The 11,359-nt window shown below is 49.8% G+C and overlaps 1 protein-coding gene across 1 annotated transcript; it reads left to right on the forward strand.

Annotated features, from left to right (window-relative positions):
- The first annotated feature begins 905 nt into the window (after positions 1–905).
- LOC140422705 (uncharacterized) lies at positions 906–5,623 on the forward strand. Its single transcript, XM_072507665.1, has 2 exons — positions 906–994; positions 3,379–5,623. Exon 2 carries the CDS (start codon positions 3,738–3,740, stop codon positions 4,743–4,745), a length of 1,008 nt encoding a protein of 335 aa, XP_072363766.1. The 5' UTR covers positions 906–994; positions 3,379–3,737; the 3' UTR covers positions 4,746–5,623.
- The last annotated feature ends 5,736 nt before the right edge of the window (positions 5,624–11,359 follow it).

Genomic DNA, 11,359 nt, shown 5'->3' on the forward strand with positions numbered 1-11,359 from the left:
TGGGGTGGGGTGCTCTTTCCAGGGGCTGGTGCAAACTCGACGGGCTGAATGCCCTCCTTCTGCACTGTAAATTCTATGATTCCACCGGGTGCTTCAGTTTCCTCCCACAAGCCCCGAAAGACGTGCTGTTAGATAATTTGGACATTCTGAATTCTCCCTCTGTGTGCCCGAACAGGCGGCAAAATGTGGAGCGTAGGGGCTTTTCAGAGTAACTTCATTGCCGTGTTCACGTAAGCCTACTTGTGACAATAAAGATTATTTTTAAAAAGAGGTAGCAAATTCTAAAGAGATGAAGAGAAACTGCTTCTCCCAAAGAGCTGTAAATCTGTGGAATTCACTACTCCAGAGTGTGGTGGAGCTGGGACAGTGAGTACATTTAGGGAGGGGTTAGACAGATTTTTAATCGGGTTGAAGGGTTGTATTCGATGGGCCAAATGGCCTAATTCTGCTCCTGTATCTTTTGAATTATTGAAAGGGGGAGACACTGATTTGCTCCCAGATGTTGCCCAGAGGAGGATGTTTTAGTCTGAAACTCATTGTCCAACCTCCACATTGTGACATCACAAAGGAGCTCGTCCTCAAAATCAACCAATAAGAATAAGTCCGCTCCGCGGTGACGTCACTGCCCAACGCGCAGACGCGGCAACCGCTCCCCCCCACCCGTTGTTCCCCTTCCCCCACATACTCTCCAGAAGAGGTTTCCAGGCAACCGGCTGACAGTTCCGGCCGTCGGAGATCTACCCCTCCCCTGACCCGGGATGCGCATGTGTCAGGGAAGGGGAAGCCGCGCATGTGCAGGGGAGCTGACCTTACTGCTGAGGTGTTGACCAATAGGAAGATTGGAGGACCGGAAGGATTCTGCTGCTCTACCAATCAGAGCTCCTCCATTGTCTCAATGCGGAAGCTGGACGTGGAGGTTTCTGCCGAGCAAAGCTGTTGTTCCTCCAACCCTGAATGAGCTTGAGCTGCACACAGACTCCTGTCTCCAAGTTCTGTGAGTAAAACACTTTCTTTTCTCCCTCTTTCCATTTATTGTCTCATTCTGACCTTCAATTGGTAACTTGCAGCAACTGAACGGACAGGAAGTGAATCCAGGGAGGGTGCAGACTCTGCAAAGCTTGGCCCAGGTCTCTCTCTCTCTCTTAAAGACATTGACATCCTTTGCACCCTCAACTTGACACATTTATTTGTCTGGCTAGAATGATGGTCTCTTTCCTAATGTTCACATTTAAAGGGCTGGTTTCCCCAGGAGATGGCTGACATTAAAGGGAACAGTAAACAGGACAATCAAACCCAACCAATTACTTCCCTGTCGGAATACTCTCCACCATCAGTAAAGTGATGGAAGAAGTCATTAATAGCACTATCAAGTGGTACTTACTCAGCAAAACCGGCTCACGGGCGCTCAGTTTGGGTCCAACCAGGGTCACTCAGCTCCTGACCTCATTACAGCCTTGGTTCAGTCATGGCCAAAAGAGCTGAATGCCAGAGGTGAGGTGAGAGTGACTGCCCTTGGTATCAAGGCAGCATTTGACCGAGTATGGCATCAAGGAGCCCCAGCTAAACTGGAGTCAATGGGAATCGGGGAAAACTCTCCGCTGGTTGGAGTCATACCTGGCACAAAGGAAGATGGCTGTGGTGGTTGGAGGTCAATCATCTCAGCTCCAGGAGTTCCTCAGGGCACACTTCTGGGCCCAATCATCTCTAGCTGCTTCATCAATAACCTCCCTTTCATCACAAGGCTAGAAGTGGGAATGTGTGCAGTCATCCACAAAATGTTCAACACCATTCGTGACTCCTCAGATAATGAAGCAGTCCATGTCCAAATGCAGCATGTCCTGCACAGTATCGAGATGTTGGCTGATAAGTGGCAAGTTACATTTGTGCTACACAAGTGGCAGGCAATGACCATCTCCTATAAAGGAGGATCTAACCACCGCCCCTTGCCATTCAGTGGCATTAGCATTGTTGAATCCTCCACAGCCAACATCATGAGGGTTACCTTGATCAGAAACTAAACTGGACTAGCCATATTAATACGGTGGCCATCAGGGCAGGCCAAAGACTACAGTGAATAATGCACCTCCTGACCCCCAAAGCCTGTCCACCATATACAAGGCACAAGTCAGGCGTGTAATAGAATAATTACCACTTGCCTGGTTGAGTGCAGCTCCAACAACACTCAAGATGCTGCTCTACACCATCCCGAACAAAGCAGCCTGCTTGACTGCTCCCCATTCCACGAATATTCAAACACTCCACCACCGACGAACAATGGCAACCGTGTATACCATCTACAATGTGCACTGCAGTAACTCACAAAGCTTCCTCCGACAGCACCTTCCATAACCCACAACCATTACTATCTAGAAGGACAAGAGCAGCAGATAGTTGGGAATCCCACTACCAAGTCACTCAACAGACAGACTTGGAAATATATCGCCCTTCCTTCATTGTTGCTGGGGCAACATCCTGGAACTCCTTCCCTGACAGCACAGGGGATGTACCTACAACTGAAGGACTGCAGCGGATCAAGAAGGCAACTCATCACCACCTTCTGAAGGGCAACTAGGGATGGGCAATAAATGCTGGCTGAACCAGCGACTCTCACATCCTGTAAATGAATTTAATTTTTTTAAATATCGGATAGAGATATATCTAGTGTTGTATGGAATGTATTAGATATATTATTGATGGTTCTGGCATGAAATACATGTATTATTAGTTCTAGTTTTGTAATATAGTACTGTACCTACATTATATATTTCCAGTCATACAGTCATTGCAGCACTGACAGAATCCATTTGGGAACTCAAGTCAATGCTGACTCTCTGTACAGCAATCCAGTCAGTCCCATTCCCCCTCGATATCCCTGTTCCCCTGAAAGCTTATTTTCTTCATATATTATTTTGAATTATTGATCATCTCGACTTCCACCACGCTTGTGGGCAGTGAGTTCCCTGTCGTGACCACTCCATGACTAAATAAAGTTCTCCCTCAGAATTTTCCTATCTCTAATCAATAAATGTATGGAGTATGTAGATTCTGTACTCTTGTACAGGTTTTAGTGAATTTAGATTTGTTGATCAGCACCTTCAGGAAAATTGGGAGGGAAAGTAAGTGAATATAGATCTCTCTGTCCAGGGCAGGAAGCAGTGAGCTTGAATTTGTCAATCAGCCTGAATCAGCTACCTTCAGGAGAATTGGGAGGGGGAATATTAGATACAGCAGAGTGAGCATGGAGGGAGTGTGTGGGATTGAGATTTAGAGCATTTCAGGGAAAGAGAGAGGAAAGCATGTTCGATATAAACTAGAATTGTCTGTTCTGAGTTTCTATCCTGTACTGACAATGATTACTATTGTAAAATCTGTTTGCAGGAAGTTCAAACAAGAGGAGTTTGAGGCTGAGATCTCAAACTAAATATCACGTCAAGAACTGACTGAGTCACTCAATTCTTGGGATCATCGGCCTTTGAATCTAGAAGGAGAAATGTTTGTCTTTTCTGTCTGCTTCAAGAGATTTTAAACATCAGTGTGTCTGGAAAAGCACTGAGTCACACACACACACCCGAGTGAGAATGTTCCAGAGCACTGACTGTGGAAAGAGCTTTAACCGGCGACACAGCCTGAAAAAATACTACACCATTCACAGCAGAGAGAGACTGTATAGGTGTTCTGCGTGTGGACGAGGCTTCAACTGATCGTCCAACGTGGTGAGACGCAAGATCACCCGGACCATGGAGAAATCATGGAAATGTGAGGATTATGGGAAGGGGTTCAAAGGCCCGTACGGGTTGGAAAAGCATCAACGCAGTCACATTGGAGAGAGGCCGTTCACCTGCTCTCAGTGTGAAAAGGGATTCACTAACATTAGCAGCCTGCGGAGACACGAACGGGTTCACACTGGAGAGAGGCCTTTCACCTGCCCTCAGTGTGAAAAGAAATTCAATGATATTGGCAACCTGCGGAAACACGAACGAGTTCACACTGGGGAGAGGCCTTTCACCTGCTCTCAGTGTGAAAAGAGATTCAATGACATTGGCAACCTGCGGAAACACGAACGAGTTCACACTGGGGAGAGGCCTTTCACCTGCTCTCAGTGTGAAAAGGGATTCACTAACATTAGCAACCTGTGGAGACACGAACGAGTTCACACTGGAGAGAGGCCTTTCACCTGCTTTCAGTGTGAAAAGAGATTCAATGACATTGGCAACCTGCGGCAACACGAACGAGTTCACACTGGGGAGAGGCCTTTCACCTGCTTTCAGTGTGAAAAGCGATTCAATGACATTGGCAGCCTGCGGAGACACGAACGAGTTCACACTGGAGAGAGGCCTTTCACCTGCTCTCAGTGTGAAAAGGGATTCACTGACATTAGCAGCCTGCGGAAACACAAACGAGTTCACACTGGGGAGAGGCCGTTCACTTGCACTGTGTGTGATAAGGGATTTGCTCAATTATCCAGCCTGCTGAAACACTATGTCACTCACACCAAGAGCAGGTCCTTTAAATGCTCTGACTGCTGGAGGGGTTTCAAAAGCTCTCAGCTACTGATGTCCCACCAGCGCATTCACTCTGAGGAGAGACCGTTCAGCTGCTCTCACTGCACAAAGCGCTTTAGAACCTCATCCAACCTGATGAAACACGAGCGAGGTCACACCGAGGAGAGCCCGTTCACCTCTCCGACTGGGAAAAGATTCACTCGGTCATCACTTGCTGAGCCACAATGTCACTCACACCAATGAGAGACCCTTGAAATGCTCCGACTGTGGGAGTGGGTTTAAAAGCTCTTAGGTACTGATGGAACACCAGTGCATTCACACTGAGGAGAAACTTCAGCTGCTCTCACTGCACAAAGAGATTTCAAAGATCATCCACATTGCGGAGACACCAGTGAGTTCACACTGGAAAGAAGCCATTCACCTGCTCTCACTGTGGGGAGGGATTCACTCAGTCGTCCAACATGCTGAGACACCAAAGGGTTCACAAGTGATGTTGGGTTAGATTCTGCTGTTATTCCTGCTGTTAATGACATCCAGGACTGAACCTGGAGTGGGTGGAGGGGTTTGTCTCCTCGTCAACTCCTGGTGCTCGAATGTGGCGACCCTGACGAACCGCTGCTCCCCGGACCTGGAATACCCGACTGTGAAGTACCGTCCATACTACTTTCCACGGAATTCACCTCTGCCATCATCACAGCGATCTGCATCCCACCCCAGGCGGAAGTGAAGAAGGTGCTTGATGAATTGTACACCGCTATAAATAACAATGAAGCAGAATACCCGGAGGCCTTGTTCATCGTGGCCGGAGACTTCAACCAGGCCAACCTCGAGTGTACTGCCAAAACTCCACCAACACATCTCATGTCCCGACAGGGACCCCAACATCCTTTTTTAAAAAAATATATATTTTATTCAAATTTTTTTCGGTCAAACAGGAACAGTACAGGATTTTCCCCCTTTTACAACTTTAAAACAATATAAATAATAATGAACGGTTTAAAAAATATATATATTAACTAAACGGCAACTGCCAACAACAAAATAATAACTCTCCAAGACAATAAAGTCCCACACGCCAGTGTAAATAACTAATATACAAACAACTATAGGAAACCCCTGAGGGCCCGCATGCCCCCCCCCCCCCCCCCCCCCCCCCGGGTTGCTGCTGCTACCTTCTCCATTTCCCTTATCATTCTGCGAGGTAGTCAAGGAACGGTTGCCACCGCCTGGTGAACCCTTGAGCCGAACCTCTTAGTGCGTACTTTATCCGCTCCAATTTTATAAACCCTGCCATGTCGTTTATCCAGGCCTCCATGCCCGGGGGTTTAGCTTCTTTCCACATAAGTAGAATCCTTCGCCGGGCTACTAGGGACGCAAAGGCCAAAACATCGGCCTCTCTCGCCTCCTGCACTCCCGGCTCATCTGCAACCCCAAATATAGCCAACCCCCAGCCTGGTTCGACCCGGACCCCCACCACCTTTGAAATCACTTTTGCCACACCCACCCAGAACCCATGCAATACCGGACATGACCAAAACATGTGGGTGTGGTTCGCCGGGCTTCATGCGCATCTCCCGCACCTATCCTCCACTCCAAAAAATCTACTCAGCCTTGCTCCCGTCATATGCGCCCTGTGTAGAACCTTGAATTGGATCAGGCTAAGCCTGGCACACGAGGATGAGGAATTTACCCTACTTAGGGCATCTGCCCACAGCCCCTCCTCAATCTCTTCCCCCAGCTCCTCCTCCCATTTTCCCTTCAGCTCCTCTACCATCGTCTTCCCCCTCCTCTCTCATTTCCCTATATATATCTGACACCCTACCATCATCCACCCATGCCCCCAAAATCACTCTGTCCTGGATCTCTTGCGCCGGGAGCTGCGGAAATTCCCTCACCTGTTGCCTCGCAAATGCCCTCACTTGCATATAGCGAAATGCATTCCCAGGTGGCAACCCATACTTTTCTGTCAGTGCTCCCAGACTCGCGAACGTCCCGTCTAAGAACAAGTCCTTCAATTTCGCAATTCCTGCTCGCTGCCAAGATTTAAATCCCCCATCTATCCTTTCCGGGACGAACCTATGGTTGTTCCTTATCAGGGACCACACTGAGGCACCCGTCACTCCCTTATGTCGTCTCCACTGCCCCCAAACTTTCAGTGTTGCCGCCACCACTGGACTTGTGGTGTACTTTTTCGGGGAGAACGGTAAAGGCGCCGTCGCTAATGCTTGCAGGCAGGTTCCCCTACAGGACGCCATCTCGAGTCTTTTCCACGCCGCTCCCTCCCCTTCCCCCATCCACTTGCATACCATTGATATATTGGCGGCCCAATAATAGTCACTTAAGCTCGGCAGTGCCAGTCCCCCCCTATCCCTGCTACACTGCAGAAACCCCCTCTTCACTCTTGGGGTCTTACCAGCCCACACAAAGCTCATAACGCTCTTATCCACTTTTTTGAAAAAAGCCTTGGTAATCATCACAGGGAGGCACTGGAACACAAAAAGAAATCGCGGAAGGACCACCATTTTGACCGCCTGCACCCTACCCGCCATTGACAGGGGCACCATGTCCCATCTCCTAAAATCCTCTTCCATCTGCTCCACCAATCTTCCTAAATTAAGCTTATGCAAGGTTCCCCAGTTCCTGGCTATCTGGATCCCTAGGTACCAAAAATCCCTTGTTACTCTCCTCAGCGGCAAATCATCTATTCCCCTGCTCTGTTCCCCAGGGTGCATCACAAACAGCTCACTCTTCCCCATATTCAGTTTATATCCCGAAAATTCCCCAAACTCCCTGAGTGTCTGCATTATCTCGGGCATCCCCTCCACTGGGTCCGCGACATACAACAACAAGTCATCCGTGTATAATGACACCCGGTGCTCTTCTCCTCCCCTAAGTACTCCCCTCCACTTCCTAGAGCCCCTCAGCGCTATGGCCAGTGGCTCAATTGCCAACGCAAAAAGTATCGGGGACAGGGGACACCCCTGTCTTGTCCCTCTATATAGACGGAAGTAGTCAGATCTTTGCCTGTTTGTGATCACACTTGCCACCGGGACCCTATATAAAAGCTAAACACATCCAATAAACCCCTCTCCAAATCTCCTCAACACTTCCCACAGGTAATCCCACTCCACTCTATCAAATCTTTCTCAGCGTCCATCGCCACCACTATCTCCGTCTCTCCCTCCGGCGGGGACATCATCATCACACCTAGCAGCCTCCGTATATTAGTGTTCAACTGTCTCCCCTTAACAAACCCAGTTTGATCCTCGTGAACCACCCCTGGAACATAATCCTCGATCCTCGTCGCCATCACCTTGGCCAAGAGCTTGGCATCTACATTCAGAAGGGAGATAGGCCTGTAAGACCCGCACTGCAGCGGGTCTTTGTCCCTCTTCAGGAGCAACGATATCGTCGCCTCCGACATCGTGGGGGGCAACGTCCCCCCCCCCTTCCCTGGCCTCGTTAAAGGTTCTCGTCAGAAGCGGGGCTAGTAGGTCCATGTACTTCCTATAAAATTCCACCGGGTACCCATCTGGTCCTGGGGCCTTCCCTGCCTGCATGCTCCCAATCCCTTTTACCACCTCCTCCACCTCAATCTGTGCTCCCAATCCTGTCCTCTCCTGCTCCTCCACCTTCGGGAATTCCAGCTGATCCAGGAAGTGCATCATTCCCTCCTTCCCTTCCGGGGGTTGAGCCATATACAGCCTCTCATAAAATGCCTTAAACACCCCGTTCACCCTCTCTGCTCCCCATTCCATCTCGCCCTCCTCGTCCCTCACCCCACCTATCTCCCTCGCCGCCCCTCTCTTCCTCAGTTCACCATACCCCCCCCCCTAACGAGGGGAATAGAGAAAATTTCCCCCCCTTCCCCGTCCCATACAATCCCCCCACTACTTTATTACAGAAACTCTTTCTCTCTCCAGTCTAGTCCAACTTCTCCTCTACAATAAATGTCCACGCCTCTTCTGCCGTCTCGAAGTAGTGATGTTTCCCTTGGTGTGTAACCCACAGTCTCGCTGGCTGCAGCATTCCAAATTTAACTTTCTTTCTATGTAGCACCGCCTTGGCCCGATTGAAACTCACCCTCCTTCTCGCCACCTCCGCACTCCAATCCTGGTACACGCGGATCACCGCATTCTCCCACCTGCAGCTCCGTGTCTTTTTCGCCCATCTCAGGACCATCTCCCTGTCCTTATAGCGGTGAGACCTCACCACTATGGCTCGAGGTATTTCTCCTGCCCTTGGTCTTCGCGCAAGGACTCGATATGCTCCCTCCACTTCCAAGGGGCCTGTCGGGGCCTCCGGTCCCATTAACGAGTGAAGCAATGTGCTCACATATGCCCCGACGTCCGCCCCCTCTGCACCTTCGGGAAGACCCAAAACTCTTAAGTTCTTCCTCCTCGAGTTATTCTCCAGGGCTTCCAGCCTCTCTACACACCTTTTATGCAGTGCCTCGTGCGTCTCTGTCTTCGCCACCAGGCCCTGTATTTCATCCTCAGCAGCCTTTGCCTTCACATCACGAAGCTCCAGCTCCTGGGTCCTCTGCGCCTCCTTTAGCCCTTCAATCGCCTGTAGCATCGGGGCCAACACTTCCTTCTTCAGCTCCTCCACACAGCGCCACAGGAACTCTTGCTGTTCCGGGCCCCACACCGAACGGCCTCTTTCCGCCGCCATCTTGCTTCGTGCTTCCCTTCCTTGCCGCTGCTCCTGAGGATCCTCTGCAATCCAGCCACTACTCTCTTCTTTCTCCATATATATCCGGGGGGATTCCCTTCTATTTCACCGCACAATGGTTTTAGCCGTCAAAAATTGCCGTTGGGGTTCCTAATCAGAGCCCAAAGGTCCGTTCCAACGGGAGGTGCCGAAACGTGCGACTCAGCTGGTCATCGCCGCACCCGGAAGTCGAGCCCCAACATCCTTGACCACTGCTGCACAAACATCAAGGGTGCCTGATGATCCATCCCCTGACTGCACTTTGGAAAGTTGGACCACAAGACGGTGCTTCTTCTCCCGGCATACAAGCAGAAACTTAAGCTGGAGAATTTGGTAATGAAGGTTGTGCAATGCTGGTCCGAGGCAACAGAAGAGCTACACGACTGGTCCATATTCAAGAACTCGGCAGTAAACCTAAACGAGTATGCCAGCACCATCACAGATTTCATCAGCAAGTGTGTGGAGGATTGTGTCAAAGAAGGTAGTACGTACGTTACCCAACCAGAAACCATGGTTTAATCGGGAGATTCACTCCCGACTGAAGGCCACGTCTGAGACGTTCAAGTCAGGCAACCCTGACCTATACAAAAAAATCTGGGTACAACCTCTGCAAAGCCAACAGGGGTGCCAAGAGACAACAGAAGAGTTGTCCAGACTAAGCTAGAATCATGGACTCTCATCGATTGTGGCAAGGCTTAAACAACATAATGCGCTAAAAAGCAAAGCCAAGTAGAATCTTTAGCAACAGCGCACCCCTTCCTGACAAACTGAATGCATTCTATGCTTAGTTCGAGCAGGAAGCCAACAAACCTTTGTCATCTGCCCCAGCAGCCTTGGGCACACCCATACCCACCGTCCCAGCCTCCAAAGTCAAATTGGCCTTCTTGAAAGTGAACCCTCGGAAAGCGGCGGGTCCTGACGGGAGTCCCTGCCATGCACCCAGATCCTGCGCGAGCCAACTGGCGGGTGTGTTCGCGGACATCCTCAACCTCTCCAAAGAAGAACCAGGCAACGTGCCTCAATGAACACCATCCGGTGGCCTTGACATCGATCATTATGAAATGCTTAGACCACAGCTGGAGTAATGTGTGCAGTTTTACTCCCCTTACCTTAGGAAAGGTATTGCCACAGAGGAACCCAACAAAGTTTCAACAGACTTGTTCCAGGTTTGGCAGGACTGTCCCAGGAAGAGAGATTGGGGAAACTAGGCCTCTTTTCTCTAGAGTTCCAAGGAATGAGAGAGGATTTCTTTGAAATTTACAAAATCCATAAAGGAATAGACAGGGGAGGTGCAGGTGAGATGTTTCCCCTGGTTGGAGAGTCTGGAACCAGGGGACACAATTTCAAAATAAGGGGGAAGCCACTTAGGACCGGTCTCGGAGGAGACATTTCTTTACTCAGGGGGTTGTGAATCTTTGGAATTCTCTACCCCAGAGGGCTGTGGGAGCTCAGTCACTGAGTGTGTTTGAAGCAGAGACTGACAAGAGTTCTTTTTCTTTGTTTAACAAAAAAAAAAATATCTGATTAAAGGGCAATGTAGCATGGCCAATTCACCAATGCTGCACATCAAGTTTGGTTGTGGATCTGAGAACCACAAGGCACTCGGAGAATGTGCAAACTCCACATGGACAGTGACCCGGGGCCAGGATCGAACTCAGGTTCTTGGTGCAGTGAGGCAACAATGCTAACCACCGTGCCACCCAACTGACAGATTTCTAAATATCAATAACACAGATGGATATGGAGATAGTGTGGGGAAAAAGACATTGAATCATAGAATCATAGAATTTACAGTGCAGAAGGAGGCCATTCGGCCCATTGAATCTGCACCTACCCTTGGAAAGAGCACCCTACCTAAGTCCACACCCCCACCGTATCCCGTAACCCCACCCAACCTTTTTGGACACAGGGCAATTTAGCATGGCCAATCCACCTAACCTGCACATCTTTGGACTGTGGGAGGAAACCAGAGCACCCGGGGGAAACCCACGCAGACACAGGGAGAAAGTGCAAACTCCACACAGACAGTGACCCAAGCCGGGAATCGAAACTGGGACCATGGAGCTGCGAAGCAACCGTGCTAACCACTGTGCTACCGTGAAGTGGATGATGAGCCATGATCGTATTGAATGGCGGCGCAGACT

The sequence above is a fragment of the Scyliorhinus torazame genome, chromosome 5 (assembly GCF_047496885.1).
Source record: "Scyliorhinus torazame isolate Kashiwa2021f chromosome 5, sScyTor2.1, whole genome shotgun sequence".
In the NCBI taxonomy this organism is placed as follows: domain Eukaryota; kingdom Metazoa; phylum Chordata; class Chondrichthyes; order Carcharhiniformes; family Scyliorhinidae; genus Scyliorhinus; species Scyliorhinus torazame.